Source organism: Azolla caroliniana, unplaced genomic scaffold, assembly GCF_043228905.1.
Source record: "Azolla caroliniana isolate FFs.n. ecotype wild unplaced genomic scaffold, voAzoCaro1.0.p SCAF_6, whole genome shotgun sequence".
Lineage (NCBI taxonomy): Eukaryota > Viridiplantae > Streptophyta > Polypodiopsida > Salviniales > Salviniaceae > Azolla > Azolla caroliniana.
Genome location: NW_028230441.1, coordinates 5439500 through 5467096, shown reverse-complemented (window position 1 = coordinate 5467096; position 27597 = coordinate 5439500). Strand labels below are relative to the sequence as shown.

Below are 27597 nucleotides of genomic sequence, written 5' to 3'. Positions count from 1 at the left end.
TCATCACAAATTACTAAATTTCCAAAGGAGTGCAGGAGAAGAACAATATTAGCTTTTGCAATCGTAGTCAACTCTCGCTCAAATTCGCGCAAATATATAAATGAGGGATAGAGAAAGTTTTGCTATTCTGCAGAGAATGGACAGACAAGAATTCGCCACAATGGTCTACGGAATGCAAGGGGCTCGATTTCTGGAGAGTGGAGGAGAGGGTGGTTTGCATTTTCTATCAGGATCGCCATAGCTAGTGTTAATTCGCTCGGGGGAAACGCGGTCTGTTTTCGGTTATTCATTTCTCCATGTCGTGCAGGCGTATCTGTCTGGTCGAAGGCATCTAAACACCGCCGCCCTCAGAACAATCCATTTCTAGGAGTTCTTTTCCCGAAGCAGGCGAGGCTGAGGGGAGGCCAAAAAACAGGTGTGATATATGTATGTATGCATCAGGAAATGGGGGAGCGAATGGGTATGTAGTTTTGAGAAACGCCGGGAAGCGGAAGGTGTAGGGGAAGAAGCAGGCGATGGCGATGGCGATGGCGATGGTGATGGCGAACGAAAGGGCGATGAAGAGATGGGGAAGAAATCGGAAGCGGTTGCTCTGTTTCTGCGTGTCTCTGTGTTTTGTTTCTTCTTCTCTTGGCCTCCCTCTCACCCCACCCAACAACAGAATTGCTTCATCGTTTTTTTTTCCTTTCTGTTTCCCATCCTTCCTTCTTTTACGAAATACATACATATATATACATATATATATATATATATATATACGTACATATACATATGTATAATGTATATATACATAGTACATGCGTATACATATACATATTTATGTATAATGTATATACATAGTACATACGTATACACACACATATATGTATGTATGTATGTATATACAGTCCATGCATATACATATGTATGTATCGTGTCGTGGTCGTGCCAACTAGGCCGGAGATCATTATCTGCCCTCTTACGCCCCTGGGGGGACATACATTTCGGGTGGGCGGCTACTCAGTACACATACATAGCATACATACATAACCTCTATCCTTTTGTTTTTGTGCATGCCCGTTTTCCATTGCAACAAGGACCTGTGCTTCTTTTATCATCTCCGTATTGTCCCAACTTTGATTTACACGACCCTTCCTGTTCTCACTGTGTGCATCTTCCCTCTTTGATATTCTACATCGAGTTTGCTCCTTGCAGGATGCCGTCATTTCCGAGGTTTGCTTCTCTCCTCTAGTAAAGGACATCACATAATCTAACACTTATAATAGGCCCAGGTCAAGGGTGTCTCTGATCTACGATCTCTTGTCCTTGCATTCTTTCTTGGATTACCTTTTTTACATGTCTGAAATAGTGAGTATGCACGCAATCAACAAAAACATCCTTACCACTCCCTATTGTGAGAAAGACCATGTTTGTGAAGCAAGGGTCAAAGATGCTCCTATAATAAGACGTCCTACGCATCCATACATACCATAAGTTTGATCAAGCAACCTACATACTTAAAGGTAAATCAATCACTCACCAATGTAACAACACCAATTGACATGTAATCATCATGTCTAATATGATGCTATTGTCCTTGATAGTCATGTATGTACACAGATTGATTGTGTTTTCTTATTATCACCCTACTTCCTCGCAAACTACAGTTTTTGGGTGTTAATTAGACGATGCGAGTGGGCGGGCGGTAAGCCCCGAGGGCCGGCAAACCATATGGTTTCAGACAGTGTGAAAGAAAAAGCAGCCATTTGGCAATGAGCAGGGCAGAGCAGAGCAGTAGTGAAAGCAGAAGACATACTACTTCTGTGGAATGAGAGAAAGAACAGCAGACCAGGGGGGGAACTTGAAGAAGTCCATGGTTCCTCTCCCAGCCTAGAGAATTCCAGTTTCAAACCATGATCAGAGCTTTCGGTCTCTTCCGCAAGAGGCCTCTTCTTCCGCTGTGCCCCCATTTTTCTGCATCAAATGAACCAGGTAAGTTCGCATCTGCATTCTGTGTACTTCTCGTCTTAGAACCAAATTCAACATCGAAGAACTCATTATCTACCTTTCTGTATATTTACATTATCTGCTTGTTCTCTTTACGCATTTCTTATCGTTTTATGTATACTTATGGAATTTGGTTTATGCTTGTGTGTACATATGTATGCGTGTATGAACACATCTACGTTATGTTTTTTCGTATTATTTTTGTGAATATGCATGTATGGAAATATGAATATGTCTGTATGAATGGTGAACATCATAAAGATTGATACAAAATATATCTGCTTCTTTGAATTCATATGTTATGGAATCCTAAAAGTGCAGACACGTGGGTTACTATTTTATAATTTCTAATAGCTTCCTTTTTCTTGACAACTAGTATACGTTATTCCTTATTTCATTGTAGAATTGAACAAACCTTGATCAGGAAAATAACCAAAGATATTCAAGATCCTTGAAAATAGCCATTTTGTCAACAAATAGGCGGTAATTGTTTCCGTTGCATGTACGCATATGTGTGTGTCTATATATGTGGCTATGCATCATCTGCTTGCTTGTATATTTACTCAATGTATTGGTATAGAAAATGCAGGGATCTTAGACTCACTCTCATACAGCAAGTTAACATAAAGACTTGGGGATAAATCAGTAGATTAGGAATGGTTTATAATGGAAATCCAACAATTACTTAACAATTTCACACTATTCTAACTATGTTCACACCAAGGCTTTCGTAGGATACAAATTAAGTGTAAACAAACCCCCCTGAAGTGAAAGGTGTGAACTTGAATGTTGTTATTGTCCAGATGTTGGAAGACTTGTTCAATTCCTTGAAAAAATATTCAAACTTTTCTCTGGATAGAGTCTTTGTAAAAATCTCTGCAACATTTTGATGAATTGGTATATAGACAAAGGTTATCTCTCCCTCACATAATGATAATGCACCTCGATGTGTTTTGTACATGCATGGAAGATGGGATTCCTTGCAATAGTCAAGACACTTTGACTATTTGTAAATATACAAGTATGAGATGGTTGCTCAAGGGACAAATCAAACAATAATTTCCTGAGCCAAACACACTCTATTGTAGCGTTGAATGTTGCTCTATATTTGGCTCCACAACAACTTGATGTTGCCACGTTGCCTGCTTTTTGTTGACCCTAGAAACACAAGAATTGCCGATCATGAAACAATTGCTACTGTGTGAGACATGAGTGCCATACCAGCCAGCCCAATCACTATCAGTGAAGGCTGTTAAAGTAGATGAATTGCCTTCTCCATTGAAGAGGCTGAAGTCCATAGTGCCTTTGATGTAACGGAAAACCCGCTTGGTTGCTTGCCAATGCTTTGTTCCAGAGTTGTACATAGACCGGATTAATTGTGAAACTACATTTGAATGTTAGGTCATGTGCTGCACAAAAATATCAAACAACCTACATCTTGCTGGTATAAGAGTGCATTTGTTCATTCTCCTTTGTCTTAATATGAGAATCTGAAACGTACTTCTACAGGAGTGGAGATTGGCTTGGACTCTTCAAACCTGAATAGTTGTAGCAACTTCTCGATGTACTTTCATTGACTCAAGAAAATGCCCCCCTCACCGGTAATGAATTGATGTTGAGTTAATAATGGAGATGACCAAGATCTATAAGTTCAATTGTCCTACTAAGATTACCCTTGAAAATCTGCAATTTCTTGCTCATTAGGTCTAGCAAATCATCAACATAAAGCACAACAATGAATGATTTTTCTCCATCCTTTCGGACATAGAAGGTGCTTTCCATTCAGCTGTCCACAAAGAAGATGAGCATGGATCTTTGCATTCCACTCTGGAGGTGATTTCTTCAAGCCATACAAAGCTTTAAATATCCTGCAAACTTTATTTTCTACACACCTTTAATGACAAAACTGGGAAGTTGAGTTACATAAACCACTTCTTCTAAATCTCCATTTAAGAAGGTGGTTTTAATGTCCAAGTGGGGAAACTTCCACCCTTTATTTGCGGCTGTAGTAACCATAGCTCTGATTGCAGCCATCCTTGAAGTGGGGGCGAATGTTTGTTCATAGTCTATCCCCTCTTTTTGGGAACAACCATTTGCTACAAGTCTTGCTTTAAAACAATCAAGGCTACCGTCCACATTACGCTTCACTTTGTAAATCCACTTGGTGGCATTTGCTTTCTACCTTTAGTAGATCACATAACTCCCAATTGTTGTTCTTATAGATGGACTCAAGTTCTGCTTTCATGGCTTCAACCTAATGGTCATGTGCCAATGCATCCTCAAGAGAGAGTGGCTCCTCATCACAAATTTCAGTAATAAGAGCATGATGCCCATAATGTGGTTCAACTTGCTGATTGGCTGGCCGGGTTTTACTTTGAAGAGGAATTGTGAGTTTGCTGTTCATAAGGGTGTTAATCATGTTACACTTAATGTGTATCCTATGAAAGCTTTGGTGTGAACATGGTTATAATAGTGTGAACCTAATAAAGTGACCGTTGGGTTTCCACCTACCTGTAGATACTGGTTATATAAACCATTCTATTGTAATAAATGCTCGTTTTTTTCTAATCTATTGATATTTCCTTAAGTCTTCTAAGTGATCTCGTTGTGTGAGAGTTAGTCTAAGATCCCTGCATTTTCTACATATGGTATCAGAGTTGGTTTAGGTTAACCTATTCTGTACATCTACAACAACGAAAGTTCAAACAACAGAAAACTGCAGCAGAGGCGATCTTTCCCTATTTTCACATTTTCAAAAAGTAGATTACGAGCTGATTCTTTTGAATACTTGCACACCCAAATCGGATTTTTGGTTTTGGAGGTACAGTCAAAACAAGTTTTGTAGCAGTCTCAAACCTTGATTGCATAGCAATTGCAGCAACCAGTCTTTACCACAACAAAATAAGTTCTCATCACAGCAAAGTAACTCTTATCTCTCATCTTTTTCTTCAATATTATATTGCTTTAGTACATTTTGGTGAATATAATCACCAAGACTGCAATATCTCATCCATATTTCTTGCTTTTGAAATGGCTGAGCAAACTAATATTTTTGGTATGCTTAATGCTGAAGATAAGTTGGATGGTACTAACTATCCTATGTGGGCGTACATGATGAGAGTTGTACTGGTAGCAAAGCAACTCTGGATCCGAAGAACGTCCAACTTCAAGTTCTTCTCCAAACTCTCCCTCCCCTTTAGGAACAACTGACGCAAACAATGCGTCAAGCTCCACTCAACAATCCACTTCACAACTTAAGTGGGATGGTAATGATGCTCAAGCCATGCTCTCATCGTGTTATTGATCAAATGTCACATTGTTCCACATATCCGATCTTGCACGACCTCAAAAAGTGCTTGGGATGTGTTAAAGAACTTGTATGCTCAAAGGAATGAAGCAAGAGTTGCTATGCTTAAGCGGAAACTTGAAGAAACAAGGATGCAAGAAGGTGAATCCATGGATGCATTCTTAACAAAAATCAAGAACTTCAAGGAACAACTACTCAACATTGATGAAGCGATTTAAGACAAGCAGCTAGTTTCTAAAGTTCTTGCCACGCTTCCAGATTCATATCAAGGCTTCGCCACAACAGTAAGGCTTCTTAAAAGAGGTAAAGTGAGCTTTAGCTTTGATGAGCTAATCTCCCTTCTCTTATAAGAAACTCAATCTTGAGCAAATTGGGATGTTCTTAATAGTGGTGATCAAGCTTTTGTTACCTCTTCCAAGTTCAAAGGCCAACAAGGACGAAAACAAAATAACCTTCCTTCTAAAGGCAATAATGCCTCGACTTTCTATGATGAGAAGAAGAAGAAGAAATGATGCAATTATTGTCGTAAACTAGGCCATGACATTAGCGAATGTCGAAAAGGAAACCTAGTGAAGAGAAGAAAAAATAGTTTGGTCTTAATGTTACCACCTCTACTGGTACGAAGGTAGAAACACACATTGCTCAACATAAGTGGGCATTCTCGATACATATAATGTATGATCCCTCAAAGGATGATGTATGTTTATTGGTAAGTGACTGTAAGGATGCTTGGTATTTTGATATCGGTGCTTCTAAACACATAACTTCTTGCAAAAATCTCTTTGTCACACTTGGAGATGCTTGTCATAAGGCGGGCACCATTACTTGTGCCAATAATGCTTCTTACATCATAACAGGCATTGGTCAAGTTCATATTACAGCTGTGAATGGGGACATAGTCACCTTGAACAATGTTCTCTATGTCCTTGGCATAAAAAAAAAAACTTTTTTTTGTTTTTGCCATTGCTATGCATGGATACCCTGTCCATTTTCTCTATGACAAATGCACAATACATGATCGTACAAAGGGCAATATCATTGTCATAACAGGTAGTTTGTTCAACAACCTTTACAAGCGTGACATATATCAGAAATTTGATGAGCAAAATGCGTTAGTGGTGGATGCCCAAACACAAAGCAATTCTGAACTATGGCATGCTCGGTTCGGCCATTTAAATTTCAGCAGCCTTGCATGACTTAGCAAACATGATATGGTATGCAATTTTCCTTCCATTCATGTACCATCTAATCATGTTTCTGAGGGTTGTATTCTAGGAAAAATACACAGGTTTTCATTTCCAAAAGATGCAAATGTTTTGGCAACACACAAGCTTCAACTTGTACATAGTGATGTATGAGAACCAATGAGAACACCATCAATTGGAGGTTATCTTTATTTTCTTACATTCATTGATGATGCTACCTGGCACACTTGGGTATATCTTTTGAAGGAGAAATCCAATGTCTTTTCATGCTTCAAAGAATTCTTACACCTTGCTGAAAATCTTAGCGGTCACAAACTCATTACTCTTTGCATCGATAGAGGGGGTGGGGTGCGTACATGTCTCAAGAGTTCAATACTTTCTTGAAGGATAGAGGTATTATCGATCAATGCACCACTCCATACACACAACAAAATAGTTTGGCTGAGAGAAAGAATAGATCTCTCATGGAGATGACAAGATGCTCAATGGTAAGAAGCTACCTCATAAGTTTTGGTTGGAAGCTGTAATGTGTGCAAACTATGTTTTAAATAGATGCCCCACAAAAGCAATAACAACTATCACTCCATATGAGGCTTGGACTGGTCATAAGCCAAATGTTGGACACATGAGAATATTTGGAAGGTTGGCTTATGTATTTGTGCCACCACAACAACGCCATAAGCTTCAAGACAAAGCAACAAAATGCATCTTTGTTGGCTACAACAAAGAAAGCAAAGGTCATCGGTTGTTTCAGCCCACTACTGGTAAGATCATCATTAGGTGGGATGTGATATTTGCTGAAAATGCAACTCAACCACTTGTGGATTGCTCCAAAGACCCAATTCTTGATCAACCAGATGCATTTGATACTTTGTTACCATTGCTCCAAACATTGTGTTTGGAAGGTGATCGACTAACCCAACCTCATGGAGGTAATGTGCAGGTTTTGCATCAGCAACAACATGCTCCAAACAGAGATGTAGAGCAGCCAAGCAATGCTCAAATTGATCTCTTGCAACAATCCAATGTGGTTGAAAATGAGCAACCAAACATTGTTGATAATAATGTTGATTTACAGGTCATTAACCCACATGATCTTGACATGGAATTGGAGGAAGAACAAGCCTCTTCTCAGTAAGCAAGAATAGTTCCTAAATGGCTGATTAACACCCTTATAAACAACAAACTCAAGTTTCCTCTTCAGGGTAAAACCCGGTCAACTAATCAGCAAGCTGAACTGCATTATGTGCATCATGCTCTTATCGCGGAAATTTGTGATGAGGAACCACTCTCTCTTAAGGATGCATTAGCCATGACCATTGGGTTAGAAGCCATGAAATCAGAACTTGGGCGTTATGTGATCTACCTAAAGGTAGAAAAGCAATTGCCACCAAATGGATTTACAAAGTCAAGTGTAATGCGGATGGAAGCATTGATCGTTTTAAAGCAAGACTTGTTGTAAAAGACAGTTCCCAAAAAGAGGGGATAGACTATGAAGAAACCTTCGCCCCCACTTCAAAGATAACTATAATTCGAGCTACAGTTGCTGCAACAGCAATTAAGGGATGGAAGGTTCACCAATTTGACATTAAAACCCCCTTCTTAAATGGAGATTTAGAAGAAGCAGTTTATGTAGCTCAACCTCTAGGTTTTGTCATTAAAGGTGCAAAAACTAAAGTTTGCTGGGTTACTTAAAGCTTTGTACGGCTTGAAACAAGCACCTCGAGCATGGAATGCAAAGATCCATGCTCATCTTTTTCAAATCAGTTTTGTAAACAGCCCAACTGAAAGCACTCTCTATGTCCGAAAGGATGGAGAAAAATTACTAATTGTTGGCTTTTTGTTGATGATTTGCTAATCACAGGACCTGATGAGCAAGAAATTGCAAATTTCAAAGCTGATCTTAGTAAGACATTTGAACTTACAGATCTTGGTCATCTCCATTACTACCTCAACATTCAATTTATTACTGTTGAGGGGGGCATTTTTCTCAGTCAATGAAAGTACATCGAGAAGCTCCTACAATGATTCAGGTTTGAAGACTGCAAGTCAATCTCCACTCCTATAGAAGCAGGATTCAAATTCTCATACCTGCACAAAGGAGAACCAATGGATGTACTCTTATACCAGCAAGCTGTAGCTTATTTGATATTTTTGTGCAGCACGTGAACTGACATTCAATATGTTGTTTCACAATTAAGCAGATTTATGCACAGCCCGGAACAAAGCATTGGCATCGGCACTATGGATTTCAGCCTCTTCTATGGAGAAGGAAATTCATCTACTTTAATAGCCTTCATTGATAGTGATTGGGCTGGCTGCTACGACACTCGTGTCTCACATAGTGGCAATTGTCTCATGATTGGCAATTCTTGTGTTTCCTGGCTCGGCAAGAAGCAACCGATAGTGGGAACATCAAGTTTTGAAGCTGAATATAGAGCACCATTCAGCGCTACAGTAGAGTGTGTTTGGATCAGGAGATTATTGTTCAATTTGTCACTTGAGCAACCATCCCCTACTTGTATATTTACATATAGTCAAAGTGCTTTGGCTATTGCAAGAAATCCCGTCTTACATGCATGTACAAAACACATTGAGGTGCACTATCATTATGTGAGCAACCATCTCCTACTTGTATATTTACAAATAGTCAAAGTGCTTTGGCTATTGCAAGAAATCCCGTCTTCCATGCACGTACAAAACACTTAGAGGTGCACTATCATTATGTGAGGGAGCAATTCCATGCTAAAGAAATAAACTTGGTCTATGTACCAACTCATGAAAATGTTGCAGACATTTTCACCAAGGCTCTATCAAGAGAAAAGTTTGAATATTTACGTATGGAATTGGGCATTCTTCCAACACCTGGATAATGACCACATTCAAGTCCACACCATTCACTTTAGGGGGGTTTGTTACACTTAATGTGTATCCTAAGAAAACTTCGGTGTGAACATAGTTATAATAGTGTGAACCTAATAAAGTGACCGTTGGGTTTCCACCTACCTGTAGATATTGGTTATATAAACCATTCTACATCTTTGTAATAAGTGCTCGTTTTTTCTAATCTATTGATATTTCCTTAAGTCTTCTCAGTGATCTAGCTGTGTGAGAGTTAGTCTAAGATCCTTGCATTTTCTACAAATCAGCCATTTAGGAACGGTTTTTGCTTGCTTAGAAGATGCTCGTTCTTATTCCAATTCCATGTCAACATCATGTTGATCAATGACCTTTAAATCAACGTTATTATCGGCAATGTTTAGTTGCTCATTTTCAACCACATTGGGTTGTTCCAAGAAATCAAATTGAGCATTGTTTGGCTGGTATACATCTCTATATGGAGCATGATGTTGCAGATGCAAAACCTGCATTTTACTTCCATGAGGTTGGGTTAATTGCCAACTTCAAACGCAACATTTTGGAGCAATGGTAACAAAGCATCAAATGCATTTGGTGGATCAAGAATTGGCTCTTTGGAGCAATTCACAAGTGCTGAGCTGCATTTTCAGCAAAAATCACATCCCCGTTGATGATGATCTTACCGATAGGGACTGAAACAACCGATAACCTTTGCTTTCTTTGCTGTAGCCAACGAAAATGCACTTTGATGTTTTGTATTGAGGCTTATGTTGCTGCTGTGGTGGCACAAATGCATAACCCAAGCTTCCAAATATTCTCATGTGACCAACATTTGGCGTGTGACCATTCCAAGCCATCATATGGATTAATACTTTTAAATTCTTTTTGGGGCATCTATTGAAAACATAGGTTGCACTTATTACAACTTCCAACCAAAACTTGTGAGGTAATTTCTTACCATCGAGCATGCATCTTGATATCTCCATGACAGATCTATTCTTTCTCTCAGTCATAGCATTTTGTTGCGGTATGTATGGAGTGGTGCATTGATGGATAATGCCTCTATCCTTCAAGAAAACATTGAAACTCTTGAGACATGCAGTCACCCCTCTATTGGTGAGAAGAGTAATGAGTTTATGACCGCTGAGATTTTCAATAAGGTGTAAGAATTCTTTGAAGCATGAGCTGGGGTTCTTATTGGGCCACATCCATCACTATCTACAAGTTGAAGCTTGTGTATGGCCAAAACATTTGCATCTTTTGGAAATGAAAATCTGTGCAAATACATCCCTCAACATAATTAGAAATTTAGATAGTATATGAACAAAAGGAAGATTGCATACCATATCATGTATAATAAGCCGTGCAAGGCTGCTGAAATTTAATTGGTCGAACTGAGCATGCCATAGTCTGGAAGTGCTTTGTGTTTGGGCATCCACCACTAATGCATTTTGGTCATCAAATTTGTGATGTGTCAAGCTTGTAAAGGTTTTAAGCTATCTGTTATGACAATGATATTGCCCGTTGTACGATCATGTATTGTGCATTTGTTGTAGAGAAAATGTAGAGGATATCCATATATAGCAATGGCGGAAACTAAAAGAAGGTTTTTCTTTATGCATGGAAATAGAGAACATTGTTCAGGTTGACTACATCCCCATTGACGGCTCTAATAGGAACTTGACCAATGCCTTTGAGAATTTAAGAAGCATTATTGGCACAAGTAATTGTGTCTGCCTAAGGACAAGCATCTTCAAGTGTGACAAAGAAATTTTTGGAAGAGGTCATTTACTTAAAAGCACTACTATCAAAATACCAAACATCCTTAGACTCACTCACTGATAAACATGTGTCATCCTTTGAGGCATCATATGTAGAATGCCCACTCATGTTGAGCAATGTTTGCTTCTTCGTTTTTACGAGTAGAGGTGGTAACACTAAGAGTGGCTTGATATGAATCCGGAAGAGCAACAAGAACATTAGAAACTAGATGCTTGTCTGAAATCACTTCATCAATGTTGAGTAGATGTTCCATGAAGTCTTTAATCTTTGTCTCTTCAAGGCGCCATTTGAGCATAATAACTCTTGCTTCATTCCTATAGGTTCTTTAACACATCCGAAGCACTTTTGGAGGTGGTGCAAGATTGGATATGTGGAACAATGTGACATTTAACTGACAATGCAATGAGAGGATGGGCTCGAGCACCCTTACCAACCCCTTGAGTTGTGTGAAGAAGTGGGTTGTTGAGGAATGGAGCTTGAAGCGGAGGGAGAGTTTGGAGAAGAACTTGAAGTTGGACATTCATCAGATCTGATGACAATGTCCCATAGCTTCCTTACAACCAATACATGTCTCATCATGTATGCCCACATAGGATAGTTAGTACCATCCAACTTGTCTTCGATGTAAAGTAAAATTGCCAAAAATATTAGTTTGCTCAGCCATTGCAAAAAATTTACAGCAAGAAATATAGATCAGATGTTGCAATAGTTTTGTTCACCAAAATGTACTAAAGCAATACAATATTAACGAATAAGCAATGGGCTGAAAGAAATAGAGAAGAGTTATTGCGCTGTGCTGAAAACTGGTTGCTGCAGTTCTGTGCAGTTCAGGTTTGAGACTGCTGCAGAAATTTTGGTTGCATCTCCAGAACCAAAGTTTTTGGTTGCAACTAGTCAAAGAATCAGCTTGAAATCTACTTTCTTTAAATGTGAAAATAGAGAAAATTAGCCTCTGCTGCAGTTTTCTGCTGCTCAAACTTTTCGTCGCTGTAGAAAGATCTTTGTCTTGTTAGAAAGAGAGGGTTGATGTCTTGTTAGAAAGAAAGAGATAGAGAGAAAGATCTTTGTGTGCCTATTAGGAAGAATAGGATAGATAAACTATGTAATGTAAACTTGCCCTCATACTAATTGTAGAAAATGCAGGGATCTTAGACTCACTCTCACCCAGCAAAATCACTTAGGAGACAAGGAAAAATCAGTAGATTAGGAAAACGAGCTTGTGATTTTAAAGCTACAGGTAGAATGGTTTATATAACCAATATCTACAGGTAGCTGGAAACCCAATAGTCACCTAACTAGGTTCACACTATTCTAACTATGTTCATACCAAAGCTTTCGTAGGATACACATTATAAGTGTAGCAATTGAAATATTACTGCCACAATGGTCTGACGTAAACCTCATAAAGTCATTTCTGAGACTGACTTGCATTAAAGCACAAATAACCTAAGACATAGATGATGGTTAGGTTACTGCCGCTGATGCATATATATCTGTCTCAGTAAATACATGGATTGGTCAGTTTATGCATGTGATCATATTGATAAGTTCCGAGATGTTAGGTTTAGCGATATATACCTCTAAGGCTCTTATGTAACTCCGTTTTTAAATGCATTGCTCCCTATATTTTATGTGATTTCCATTTGTAAAGTTTGTGACACTTAATGTAGTTTCATAAATAATTTCAGTAATACAAATTTCTTCCTTAATGAATGGCTCCTTTGAAAAATAGGTGTGTAATAACCAGGGGGATGTGTGGGAGAACAAAACATTCGTGTAATCTTTTCTTCCCTAGTTCCTACATCCATTGCTCGTTGTAAAGGATCCCAATGCATCAACATTCCTAAGCATCGGATACCATAATGAATTCCATAATCAAAAGAGATATATTTTCTATTATGCAGGGATATTGTTCACATAGTCTGAGATCTAAACTAATATCCCTTTTAGGTAGGATTTTGTTCATGACGTGATGTTGAAAACTAATAACTTGTTTTTTTAGGGTTGGACAAAATTGTTCCAGAAACCAGTGCCAATCATGAGTTCAATCCGTATAGGTGTTTTTCATGTTGCCGTGGGTCAATTCAAGGTTTTGCAGCTGGTCAGAGGAATGTCTCTAATCGTATGTCTCATTGCTCCTATTTGAAGAACAACTTTGCAATGGCATATTCAAATTCAGCCAAGGTGAAAGATCTTGAAAATGATGTAATGATCTGTGAGAAAATCACAACTATGGCTACCAATGATACAAAAACCAGCGAAAAAAGGATGCTTTTAGGAGTAGACCATGACATATTAACAATTACCAAGGAGCTGAAAGAAGCTCAACAAGAGATGATGACAAACATGAAGAAATGCTCAAGAGCCTTATTTGCCTTGGGATTTATCCATGCATTCTGGGGGGGAACTATGTTTCTTGTCTTAGAAACACCAATGAACCATGCCATTGCTACAGAGGTATGCATGTCAAGTGTTGTAATTCTGGGTTTAGCTTATCAGATCAATCAAACAATCAAGCCAATTGCTCTCTACACCAAATTTGAAGAGCATCGGCTTCAGGGAATACTTTTTCTTTCTCGGCAAGTCAGCAGGATGGTGGGAGCTTTCTTCCATCGCGGGTCAGGAATTGGGTTTGTTTTGTCTTTAACCCTAACTGCCCATTCACTCTCTTGCCTCAGATTCTTCTACTAGTTTCTCATTACAGGCGAGTGACTGGTTACCACGATAAAAAATGTGTATTCAACGAGTTTCGTCATAACAATACTATGTCACACTCATGTACCATATAAATGAGGTGATGTCTAAACAGTCTGATTCATGCCATGTATGAAACGGTTTTGGATACCTACTTTTTTCTAACGTGAATAAAATAGTTCTGATTTTATAGCATTTCTTGCTTGATTCTGTTTGTTTTTAGTGGGGCTTATAGCATGAAGAGAAAGCTTTGTAATTTGTCTACCATGAATGTAAGCGGAGATTATATGTTTTGTAGTGATATTCATTATGTGACTATTATGCGATGGGATTTGTGGTTATATCATATCAGATTGTGTAATGCAGCAAATGAGAATCATGCACAAAGCCTGTCAATGAGGGAATTGTTCTTTAAACATGGTCTCATTGAAAACATGCTGCTTTCAATGCCTATGGTGGTGGTGTTTTGGTCTCATTGAAAATAAGTGAGGGCAAATATTATCAGCCTCTATCAATTCTGAAGGAGATGAACTATAAGCAGTGACCATGATAGAGTGTAAAATAGTAATTGGAATTTTCTTCTTTATTCACAAAACTACTCATGCAGTCCTGTCTACAAATTAATACGACCAAGAGAAAACTAGTAAGGGCAAAGATTATGTGCCTTTCCATTGTGATGGAGATGGACTATAAGCAATGACCTTGGTAGGCAGTATTATATTGATTGGAATTTTCTTCTTTACTCAACCAATGTGACTGGTCCTTCCTTATTTATGCATATTGTCCTGTCTTTGCATTTGGATGTCAATGTGAACAGTGATGAAATAAATTGAAATCAAATCTATCCCATCTAGGTTGGTGAACAGCCATTGTGCAGCTATGAAACAAATGAAGTTTCAATGCTAGCGTTGATTGTATTGTTGTTGGACGCCATCAACAAGAAAGCATATGATGATATAGTGCGAGGAATTAAAAGCTGTATATATAACTCCAAAATAATCTATACCCATTTCAATATCCCCACAGAATGTTGTTCCCACTTATTGAAGAGAATGTAATCACACTCATTTCATTCAATGGGGGGAAAATGTTCCTGTAAAACAATAATCTTTGGATAATGCTGTCACAAATTAGGAGTTTATTATGCTATAATATAAACATTACATGCGAGCCACATTAAGCAAAATGGAAATATGAACATAATAAAAATAAGCAATCTCAAGATCAACAAAAGCATAGAAAGAACCAATGACATGAACATGCCCCCAAAAATCAACATGACAATAGGAAATCTAGAAAAATAATGAAGAGAAGAATATCATCAATTGATAAAAACAACGTAGCTTAGTCAAGTAACCCTCATCAGTGAGACGGCTTCTAGCTCTACTATTAGCACAGAGCCTGATATGTTAGATGTATCAGGCAATGTGTGCCTTATCAAATTCATGACCTCGAGAGTATAAAAATCCTATATTAGCAAAGAAGAACAACTTCATATCAGGTCTTTATACATCAGCAGAGTAAAATTGTTGCAAGTACACACGTTCAAGAAGTTCTGGATCAAGACATTGGCAGAAAATAGTAAGATATAAAAGATAAAGAAGAGAGAAAATGATTAAAACATATTATTACATGAATCGCGATGAAATAAGGATTTTCTTCTCCTCATATTCATTCTGTTGTATTTGAGCTAAGATCTTGACTCGGTGCAAAATTGCGCTCACTTTTCTCTCTACTAGATTAAAAACAGATCCAATATGTTGTCTGATATAGTACTGGTATTTTTTGTGAAACAATGGTGACAAAAGTAGTTCGCTGGAACTCCCACTACATGTAGTATTGTGATGTCAGTATCTTCAGGGGTTTCCAATGATACTACTACAAATGCTTTTTTGTTTTCCTTGCCTCTCCATTTTATTCTAGGAAAAGCTGATAAAAGCTCTTTTCAAAGCTTAATGAAAACCATTCATAAGCTTTACATGCCATTCAAAAATTTGACGTTCAACCATGGGCGTTTAAGCACGATTTACTTGTGCTTGAAATAGGCCACTGGCAAATAGCTTTTCTGCCAGTGGTGGTATATTTGTAGGTAAAGGCGCCATGAAGTTAACAATTTTATCATGCACATTGTACCTGAAATGAAATATAGTGATGCATGAAGCAGGGAATTTCAATTTTCTGGAGTAATTATGCAATGAAAAATATGACATTTTTACCTTATCTTACGGCCTTTGGAAGCACGACGATCAACAATTTTCCTTCGTTTTGAATGCAATCTTTTAACTGCATACAGTTCTCCTGTACAGAATTTACTCCAAGGTCACTGAATCGTAAGTTCACAACGAGCACATTTCCAAGGAAACAAAACAACTAACAATAGTTTCAACCCCAAGCTAGCAAGTTCCAACCATGGATTTCCTATCATCTTGTCAAAAAAGCTCTCCAACTATGCACCAGCTCTATATTATCAGGTAAATAATGTACAATACAAGATGAGAAATTATCATAATATGACTGCTTGTAACAGGAATGCTCAATGGACTGTACAAAAACAGGAGTAAGATGAAGCGTAGTATAACAGAAAGACAAGATTTATGAAGGCTAGTATATCCTTTTCATATACTGCTCTGGTCAACTATGATTGGTAAGCCTGGGTAAAGTTTTTCGGGGCTAACAAATCATTGCTGATCACAACAGGTTTATGAATGGTTGCACAAGGGTGCAAGGTTTATGAATGGTACGAAGAAAACATTTACTGTAATAAATTAGTTTCTGCTGAAACAAAGTTCACCATTAGATTTCTTTAGACTTTAGGACAAATGTTCGGGGTAGTTTCCTTAGCTTAAATATGTTTGTTGGTTGAGTGACTTCTTTTTTATCAATTACCATCCTTCGTCAACCTATCTATCTACTGTTTACTAAGCTCCGTGCGTCAATGCTCTCTCCTTACATGGAATTCTCATTTCTGCAATATTTATTCCAATATCCTTGACAATCATGTCCTTTCATCTTATCCAATGTGTATGATTCACCTTGGCAGGAATAGATTGAATACCATATAATATTCACACTATCCAATTATTAAGAAACTCTTTCAACAGGGAATCCACCAAATTGAAATGTAACCTCAATCAGCCTAGAGCACACATGCAAAATGTACAAACCAATAGAAGCTGGATCTGATGATTCTAGAAATTCACGTAGAAGCTCCTGATAGAATTCAGTGTCATCTATTAGCTCAGGATCTCCTTCGATGTCCTGAAATCCACAATCAAAACAAAGGGCAAATACTAAACGAAATATTAATAAGAAATTAAATCTCTACATTAGATTCAAGACCTCCCTCAGACAAATCCACAATCAAAACAAATGGCAATTACTTAATGAAATATTAATAAGAAATTAAATGTCAACATTAGATTTAAGACCTTCAGACAACAAAAATTTGCACAAGGGAAAAGGTGCCTAATCAAGAATACCCGAAGCCTAGTCCAAAAAATGGGCTAGGCCAAAAAAACAAACGAAGGACATATGGATATCGTAACGTATTCCCTCAACTGATTATGCTTCACCTTTCAAACCAAACCGACATTTCTGAAAGTATGGTTTGGGGAAAAAAATAACTCCACGACACCGAAAAACCAAATTATGGTAAGAACCCTCTTCTGGCCCCCTTTCTAAAATCCAAAGGAATATTCTCTCTATTGATTTTCAAGGAAACCCTCGAGGAATTAGAACGTCAGATAACTAACATGGCTATCCACAATCTTTCTTCTCATTCCTTACCATATCATGAAAGAAATGTTTGGCCTTAGGACTGAATTTGATTCGCCCATCCAAAATCCCTTGTTGGCCGGACAGGGCGGCCGAAGGTGTGAAAGGAGACAGGAAGCCAAGCACAAAGGGAGCCGGCCAAGAGTTGAACATGGTTTTAATATAACGCCAATTAATTAATGTTGAAACGATTGTAACTAACCATACTCCCCTGAAATAGGAAGCATGGGATCTTATATAAGAACGGTATGAATGAGAGAAAAGGGGGAGGGCAGATTTAGACGAGTAATAGAAAGAGACGTGAGCACTTCTGTACCGAAAGTCGATCGGTATTTGTATGAGAGTGCATCATTAATATATTTGTCTTCTTGTGGGGGAACGCTGTGTGTTCTATTTGTGTCATAAGGTGTGTTGAGATCGTGTACTGTGTAGTTGTATACCCGTAATTGGTTGTGGCCGATTCGACGGGATATCTATTCCTGCGCTCCTTGCGAAGCTCTAAAATCGGTCTGCATCTCTGAGGGTCGTGCTAATCAAACGAGATTGGGTATCCACGGAGAGTTATCCAGGAACCCTTGGGGTAGAGTTACCCCCCTAACTCCCGTATCCGACTAAGTACACAGTCGACAGGATGACCCAAAGTCCCTTCCCTCCTTCCTACCACAATTACCTTGATCCGGTTACTCGGAAGTAGTAACCGAGAGTGTGTTCCTCCAGAGGGGAGGTAACATCACTCAAAATAAAAACTCTTGAAGGATTATCATCACAGCTTCCTTAGATAGCTACATCTCCACTTATATTTTTGAAGGCCCAAACAAATCGCTTTATTATCCTAAATCCGAAATGGAATCGGCAATTGATTCATAAACCTCTCAAAAATATTACCAAGGTCAGTGACCACTCGTGAAATTCTCCCCAAGCTACACAAAGCATCTTTGGTCAGAAGACCCATGTATTCATATAATGGCTTCATCTTTGTGCATCCCTCCATTTAGCTCCACTATAAGCTAAATCCCATCTTTGAACAACAAAAACAACACCTTGGGATTTTCTCTCTTTGTTAAGAGTACTCGAGCATCCCCACATTTGAAGAATCATAGACCTTGAGAAATATATACATGACACCTTCAAATGTGGGGAGGTAGGTAGCCGTAGTTCCTCGAGGTCTCTTAACAAAGAGAGCAAATCCAACTATTTTGGCGGGATCCAACTTATGGTGGAGCCAAATGGAAGTGTTCTAAAAAATGATGCCATTCCAAGAACATATGTGCCTCCCAACCACAGGTACTTTGTGGAGCTTAGGGAGAAAATATAGAGTGCATACTCTATACTTATATCACTTTTGAAGGATGAAGCAAATCTCATCTCTAGAAAAAAGGTCCTGCATTTCTAATAAATGTACTCCACTGGTTGTGATGTTCTTCGAAGGAGATTGTAGACAACTTTATCTCCGAGTTGTTTTCTACTTTGTGGACCTTGGGGAGAAAATATAGAGTGCATAATCTATACTTATATCACTTTTAAAAGATGACGCAAATCTCATCTCTAGAGAAAAGGTCCTACATTTGTAATTGTACTCCATTTCGTTGTGATGTTCTTCAAAGGAGATTGTAGACAACTTTATCTCTGAGTTGTTTCCTTTTCATATGTGTTAGTTGTGATCAAGCAAGATGGGACCCAGAATCTTATCCCGCATCAATGATTATAAGGTTTAAGTTGGTTTTGAGTTTCTTAAGTGCTTTTTAGAGGTGGAGAGGAAAGCTTGTCCCAAGGACACCTACAATTGGCTTCTCTGGAATTCCACAAGCGAGAGTTCACCAACTTTGATAATATTTTTGAGAGTGTTATCAATCAATGGCAAATTCTGGTTCAGAATTCCAAAAACATTAACGGAGGTGTAGATTAACCAAGGTTTGAAGCCTTTAAAACATTTTGTTTTTCTCCTAATTTGACAGAAAGACTGTGGGTAACCATGTTCATTATCCCACATTCCGATTCCTCAACAGTTTTTCTTGCAAATAATTACCAAGAAAATTCATTGGGATGTAAGTGAAGGAGCCAAAAACGTATTTTTATCATTGGTTTGAACCCTCTTTGTTTGGTGATGCAGATTTGTTTGCTTTTTTCCCCAAACCATATTTTCAGAAATGTCCATATGGCTTTAAATATAAACATGAGCAATTGAGGGGATGGGTTGCATTGGCCTTTTTCCTCTGTTTGTTTTCGGTCCAACCCGTTTTATGGACCAGTCTTCCAATATTCACTGAAGTGCCACTTTCAATTTGAAATAATAAATAGATGAGGAGGTAGTTGTTGAATATTATAAAATTTAGATTCCATGCATCCTAAAATAGAGGACAACACTTCAATTAATTGACAAAAACTATCCAATATTTGCTCTCAAAATCGATTCTACCTTGAGAATGCACAACAATCACCTGGTGATAGCATGGACATGAAGCCTATGATGTACACATAATGTGTCATTGAGACAATCTCTTTGGGGGATAATGGCACCAAAGACTCCTGTTTTAATATATTTTGACCCTTCCATGTGAAAGCTCTCGAAGAGAGCTTTCTAGACATACGTTTACTATATCTTAGGCCCCAATTTGAGCGATTTTAGGCATTTACATTATTTTTATAACTTTTGGTAATTGGCCGTGTGTGAACATGACAAACTGACCTAAAAGTTACATATCAATAATAATTGGTCCCAAACCTCTCATAAAGAGATAGAGACTTTTTGCGTCCCCATTTTTCTGCACAGTTTTTCTACTTTCCTAATGAGATAGGGAATTTTAGCAACTAGGGTAATTGGTAGTGTGTGAACATGCCATAATGACCTAAAAGTTACTTATCAATAATAATTGGTCCCAAACCTCTCATAATGAGATAGGGACTTTTAGTAGCTAGGGTTTCCTCTCCATTTTTCTGCACAGTTTTTCTACTTTCTCTCTCCTCACACATCAGCCCACTCCCTCAGTGTTTTGGATCTAACCATGCCATCACATCATCTCTCTTTCATCACTTGGTTGGATATATTCATTAACAATGCCTAGCCCATCACAAAACTGGTTATTGATAGCGAGGCTTTAGATACTTAGAATTAACCTTCACTTTTGCTAGCTTTAGTGTGAAAGAAGATAAGTCATTAATTAAATGTCTCAATCACCATATGGTTGTTAATGTTACAAAAATAAACCCAACTTGTAGGCTATATATGAGATATGAGCTTCTAATTAGTAATTTCCCTCCATATAAGGTGAAGAAGAATGAGAGAGAATGAAAGAAAGTGACAAGATAATAAGGGAAAAACTTGAGGTGACACACCTAGCCACCAAGTCCGATGAATTGGAATGGACGTATCGATTGAATGTGAAAACATTAGGAATAAGAAATTGGGCAAATAAATAATTACAATCTGAGTTGAAATGCTATAAACCCAGGAATCAAATGATCATCTTCTACCATCAAAATTATATTGAAACTAATAAATATATATCCATGTCAATATTTTCATTCCATTTAAGAGATGGACCGTGATACCTTGATGACCACAAAATATCAAGGTTACTCTCCTGCAAGTTGTGGCCAGTATGAATCATTATTATGATGCTAAAGTCTAAATTGCAAAGAAAATCTAAAAGATTTAAATGTTTTCTAAATATGTGAGCTTTTAAAAATTCAACAAGGTAATTTGGGCCATGGTCATTCTAGTTTTACAGCTCTCCCCAAAGAAATCATTTAATGAAATGTATTTTGATCAACCTTTCTTCCTCCAAGGCTAAGGGAATTAGTGATAAACTATCAAAAGCTTAAGTCATCAAGAATAGCTCATAGTACTCTGTGACAAAGAGCACACACATGTACACATTCATATACACAAATGTATTAAAACCTCTAATGTAAAATACATTTTATATAGAATCAAAGTACCTTGCTGCCTTCCTGGGATATGCCAGGCTGATCATCAGTTGCATGCTGTGTGTCATATTTGGTTATTTAATATCCAAAAACAAGAGAAAAGCAAGAACAATTGTGATAAAAAAACATTCATGCTCATTAAGCTCATTTCAGTAACTTACTGTTCCAATAATATCCACCGACGATGGATTCAGCCACATTCTTTGAAGCATACGTGAGAAGTCCCGCATGTGGGTTTCAACTTGCTGTGAAATACTCTGCAATACAAAATTCAATTCTATCACAACTCAAACATGAGCAGATATATACAGCAAGAAATAATGTGACAAATTCTACGAGCCATTATAGAAGGAAAGTACAAAATAAATTCTGAGCTCCAAATCAAATATCTTTTAACAATAAATTTGTGGCAACAAACATTCAGAACCTATTGGAACATCAAAATTACAAGCCCCAAAATAACATGCTCGTTTAACATTATTGTACATAAGTGAGCCTTCACTATTCTCTAAAGTTTTATAACTTCAGAGAATAGTAAAGAAGAGTTTCCACATTTTTCTTTAAGCAATACTTCATAATTGCATTTTATTTCCTTCTTTTGAAACTGACAAAGAAGATCCTAGAATATGCCATATACATACTCACCTACTTCAAAATGTAGCTAAATTTTTACTCAACTATTGACTGCTTATACCATACTTCGACTTAAATCCATCAACATTACAGTTTAAGCCTACTTAATATATGTATTATGATTATATTGCATTGACTTGATTATGTGAAAGATAAAAAATATGTCTGCATAACATTGCACGGACCTGATTGAAAGCTTTCAATTTTGTTTTTGATGCTGCAGCTCCTGATGATAGTTGAGTTTTCCTCTGCCATCTGTCCACTGAGCTATTCCGGAATGGCACAAACCTGCATAAAATTGCCAAAGCTTAAATTTTATTCCAAGGGTCTTCAGGATTATGGAGCAAATATACATCTTTCCTATTCACATCAAGCAGTTGTTGCTGTGAAGGCTATGGAAAATATTGAGGACACAGATTTCTTAAACAAATAATGTCTTGATCCTCCATCTATTCTTCACTAAAGAAGTACAAATACAGTAGAAGTTTTGTGGTAATTTTCCTCTTCTTTATAGCAAAATGAAGATAATACACGTAGAGCCTCCTACATATTAAATGTAAAATATTGATACCTTGAGTATAAAGCAGACATTTTCTGCCAGATATCATCAATGTCATCAGAAGATTCTTTAATAAGAATCTCCTCTCTTACTTTGTGTGCACCTAAATTATTTGATGGCAACAGAATGCAGTATTGCTTAGTCTTTGATTGGTCAATGTAAGATTTAACATTATGCATACTCATCTGGACTCATACCAGCTGCTTGATCTATAGAAGCATTTTGTCCTGACAAAGTCTGCATATCAAATTTAATTAAACATATTGGTCACGCATTTACTTTAAAAATACAAATATTTGCACAAAACGAGTTATAGAATTCTGGACTAAAATATTAAAAGAATACCTCTGCACAATATGAGCATCTGCACAGAAAAAATTAAAGAATTTAGGATTAAAATAATTAGAAAATACCTCTAAAGCCTCCGTAAGACAACACAAAGTTGCAATGCTCGATGCAGTAAGTTTTGCATAAGCACCACTCACATCCATATTAGATTCACAAATAGATGATCTTATCTCACCCTGATAAAATTAAATTTCAACCATGTCTTCAGAAATGCTGAAGACAAATTTAATGTCTTTAAAAAAAAGGCTTTTCTATCATTCTGTTTAGAAGAAGTACACACGTGACTTCAGATTATACGATACAAGCAAATGAATGCAACCATTCCATGATCAAACATGAGAATTGGAAGTTGAGGCCAGAAGGGGAAAAATATATTAGGAGACAATTAAAATCTTCCAGAGTCAAGAATCAAATTATGAATGAATTCCCCCCCTTTACATGGATTAAGGTGATTTGAAATTTTCCACAGATTAAGTATCTGCCATAACTAGGCACTCCCACAAGGTATCACTCCGGCTGTTTGTGTCAGTCCAATAAGAATCTTCAATAGATTCAGGTGGGAGTATGGGCCTCTTTCCATTGATGTCATGGTTGTTGGAAAAGTTGCTGGTCAATAGCATGGATAATGAGTTACACGATTCTTAAAATTAATGTGTGGGATCCTATCAAATCATACTACCCCTTTAGAGAAGGAGATTCTGGAAGACCCTGTTAGAATTAAATGTGTACATACTACATACAAAGAGTTTTCAAACATGTTATCTTCAGAAAAAGGATAGGATGGAGAGAGAGGAAAATTTATGGGTCTTTCTGTAGAAAAACTCATTATGGAGACTTACTCTGGATATCTTTCCAAATAAGTATTTCCTGTAGGACTTACTCAGGATTATCTTCCAGCAAAGCCATATTCTTATTTCACATTGTTGATCAACGATTTCTCCCATACATAATTAATAAAACATATGTTACTGAAGGTATAATACATATCCGCTTTTAAAGCAGCAAATAAGAAACAAATGCATTACTCACAAAGGGAAGGATAATCAAACTAGGAAACAAGCAAGAATAACATAAAATATACAAAAGTTTCAGCACATTTCAGGAGTGATAATGATCCTTATCTGTTATTATTATTACATCCTTCAATCTTTAATGTCTAGGGATTGAAGTGTGTGGTTATAATAGGATTAAATAAGAACATACAATTAAAATTGTAGTGTACATATATTACAAGATTGGGTTTGGGTTTAGGCAACAAAACTGGTCAACGAGATTTGTAAAGCTACTATTGCCATTCTATCATCTGATAGTGAAATTTCTATATAGATTGTCATTTATTCAAATCTTGCAAAATTTTCCACCCATTTTAGTGAGTTACATCAAATGAAGTTAAGTAATAATCACCAGAGGCAAGCGATTGGAGTTTGAAAATGGCTTTTGCAATAAAATTCGCATTTCTAGAGCTTTATCCCAGAGTGCCTGCCAAAAGCATGGCTTCCCAAATTTAACAAGTGAAAGAAAATAATAATAATTCAAGTCACCAACATATTCATTCTCGAAATCAAACCTTTTGGTGGCTGACAGCTTGACCTTTCAGTATTTCTTCATTATTATGCCCTCTCAAACCAGATAGGATTTCCCTGAACATGTGCAAGCTCTTAGTCACCATGTTGTGATCAAGTATGTATGATTTTTGTGAACGGAAAATTACACAAAGATAATATACACATTTACATCATTGTCTTCAAGCATAGATATGAACGTCTTACCACATACAAATAAAGATTGGATCAAGTTATTAATAGCAAATGTATATATAAATATTTACAATGCTGGGCTTGCCTTTCTGAAATTCATGACTGATGTATAGTGTATTCTTTGAGAGAGAGTACATGATTTGTCAAACCTAGCTTGTGTTTGTTAAATGTTTCAATGTGCATCACTCCATGCTTTAAAAGTAAATTTAAGGATATTATTGATAGCTAAGGATATTCAAGATTACTTGTCTTGAGCTTCGAGCTCCTTGTATTCCTTATCAAGAGCCTCCATCTCTTCACTTTGAGCCGCATAATATGTATCTCCAATACTCTAAAAGTAACATGTTAGATTGTACGAGCATTATAATTCAATATTCAGTAAAACTTATTTTAGATAATATAATATCAATATTCAATCAGCCTAAACTTGACAATAATGCAATTGTAATGCTCAATAAACCTGAATAATATAGTTTCAATGTTCAATGAACCTGAAAATAATATAATTTTAATATTCAATCAATGTAAAAATAATATAATTTCGCTGTTCAAAATCATAAAAATAAACAGTATCAATGTCCAAGAACCATATAATGTCAATGCTCAATAACCAAAGGGTGATATCATTTCAGCCTAAAAAAATCCAATACTTTATATATACCTGATGTTCTTCAAAATTATCATCTGAACTCCAATTATTTGTGGGATGTAAATTGAAGTCGCCATCAGAGTCTGCTAAATCTTCCTCTTCCAAAGTTTGTTTCCGGCTGCTTCTAATTCCAGCATATTCAGGCTCTTCTAGAATTATGTCGGGCCTCATGCGAAGGTGTCCATCATCATTTCTTAAGAAAAATAAATGATCTTGTTGATAGAAGTCAAGATAATAATAATAATTTCACTTTTTGTACCAATTTTATTGAAGAAAAAATAGGATTTCCATACCCTAGGTTTGTAGCTTTATCATCGTCTTCACTACCACTTCTGTCAAAAAAGAGATGTGCTTCTTCTTCTTCTGAATCCAATGCTTCACGCTCATCTGTCAAATATAAGAAGATAACGGATTTCTGTGCCATTTCATTGACATATTGCTTCCATCTCATTAATTATTTACTTATTTATCTATCAGCATCTGACAAGAATTTGTACCAATACTTATCTAATTTCCTTCTTTCATGAACAAATTTCTTTCTTTCGTGAACAAATCAAAGCTACGAAATATATCTTGCTTACCTGAAGTAAGTTCTGCTCTGAGAGATTCATGTGAAGAACTTGATTTCCTTTTCTTCTTCGAAGGGTAAGCATCCTACAGAAACAGGGAAGAAAAATGGGAGGAAGAAAGAAGATGTTATAACATAGTAAAAAAACAACACGAAAGTAGGATCAAACGAGAAACCGAAGGCATACCTCTGCGTCTTTTCTTCTTCCTTTAGAGTTCAAAGAAGCAACCTTCTTCTGTTTCGAAGACGAAGAAGAAGAAACGCCATGCTTCCTAAGCTTGGCCACCATGTCTGTCTCTCTAAAAACACTTGTGGGGAGACAGAGAGAGAGAGAGAGAGATGTCTAATGCTGCGCAAAATAGTATTTTACCTGATTTTCAGTATTTACTAATGATACCCCTCTCCAACAATTATAACTGTGAGAATACATAATACCTTAGGGCCTAAACCCTACGTAAAATAGCCTTTTACCTTATTTTCAGTATTTACACACGATACCCCCACTTTGAGCCTCTCAATAATAATTATTGTGAGAATACCCCCACTCTTACTTTCATCAATACCCTTTTTACCACCCAACCATTATAACTGTGAGAATACATAAGACCGTAGGGCCTAAACCCTACGTAAAATAGCCTTTTACCTGATTTTCAGTATTTACACACGATACCCCCACTTTGAGCCTCTTAATAATAATTATTGTGAGAATACCCCCACTCTTACTTCATCAATACCCTTTTTACCACAATAGTTAAGCCCATGCATTCATTTACCCTCTCTTGACCCACGATGCAATAACATCATATGTAGATAGATAGAGATAGATTGGCCCATGCGTGATATTTGTGGTATTCTCCATCCCTAGTATTCGTGTATTCGAGAAGACAAAATGACCCCAAGAATATTACAGAACCATTCGTTTTAAATTTACATAATAAAAACTATTTAATTTGCTAAAAAAGGATTTAATTCACTACTAACAAAGTAATTTACTAAAAATATTAATTAATTCATTAATAATTAATTAATTAGGGTTCTTAATTTTAGCCAATATTATGTTTTAGGAATTAAAATACTAAATAATTTATTAATAATGAATTAATTTACTAAAACATTAATTAATTCACGAATAATTAATTAATTAGGAGACAAATTTAGGGTTACAGCAAAACCCTGAGTTTGGAGGCCAAGAACAATATGTAGGTGTCACTCAGAGAATGAGCGGGTGGTGAGGATGCAAGCCAAGAAGAATAAATATGGTCGAAATTAGGGTTTTCATCTGAAACCCTAATTTGCAAGTCGAGAATAGGAGGCGAGGGGAGGCGAGGATGTAAGCATCACGAACAAGATGCAGGGTGCGGCCTCTTCGCTAATTGTTCAGTGTTGCTCGCTCACACTAGCTAGCATTTAAATATGTAAAGAATGAGACACGTAGGTGGTGTTGTGCAATGGAAGCGAGCTTTGTGTGTGTGAGTGCACATAAGGCAAACTAAGAGAGGGAGAGAGATAGCTTAGAGCAAGAAGTTGTATTAGAAAAAATATGATTACA

At 37.0% G+C, this 27597-nt stretch overlaps 2 protein-coding genes across 3 annotated transcripts; one reads left to right on the top strand and one right to left on the bottom strand.

Annotated features, from left to right (window-relative positions):
- Positions 1-1815: 1815 nt before the first annotated feature.
- On the top strand, positions 1816-14028 carry LOC147862783 (uncharacterized). Its single transcript, XM_087321240.1, has 2 exons — positions 1816-1971; positions 13142-14028. Exons 1-2 carry the CDS (start codon positions 1893-1895, stop codon positions 13828-13830), a joined length of 768 nt encoding a protein of 255 aa, XP_087177366.1. The 5' UTR covers positions 1816-1892; the 3' UTR covers positions 13831-14028.
- Positions 14029-15401: 1373 nt separating this feature from the next.
- LOC147862782 (rRNA processing protein-like protein) lies at positions 15402-26386 on the bottom strand. Of its 2 annotated transcripts, none has more exons than XM_087321239.1 (16): positions 26236-26386; positions 26062-26134; positions 25763-25867; positions 25493-25659; positions 25077-25162; positions 24642-24714; positions 24479-24553; positions 23140-23250; positions 22924-22963; positions 22739-22829; positions 22353-22455; positions 21696-21791; positions 21547-21591; positions 16998-17091; positions 16050-16131; positions 15402-15966 (listed from the first exon to the last, which is right to left on the bottom strand). In XM_087321239.1, the coding sequence occupies exons 1-16, from the start codon at positions 26335-26337 to the stop codon at positions 15849-15851; spliced, it is 1461 nt and encodes a 486-aa protein (XP_087177365.1). In that variant the 5' UTR covers positions 26338-26386; the 3' UTR covers positions 15402-15848. The 2 variants fall into 2 exon arrangements, with proteins under 2 accessions (XP_087177365.1, XP_087177364.1); XM_087321238.1 differs by having other exon boundaries at positions 25493-25673; positions 25774-25867.
- Between the last annotated feature and the right edge of the window lie 1211 nt (positions 26387-27597).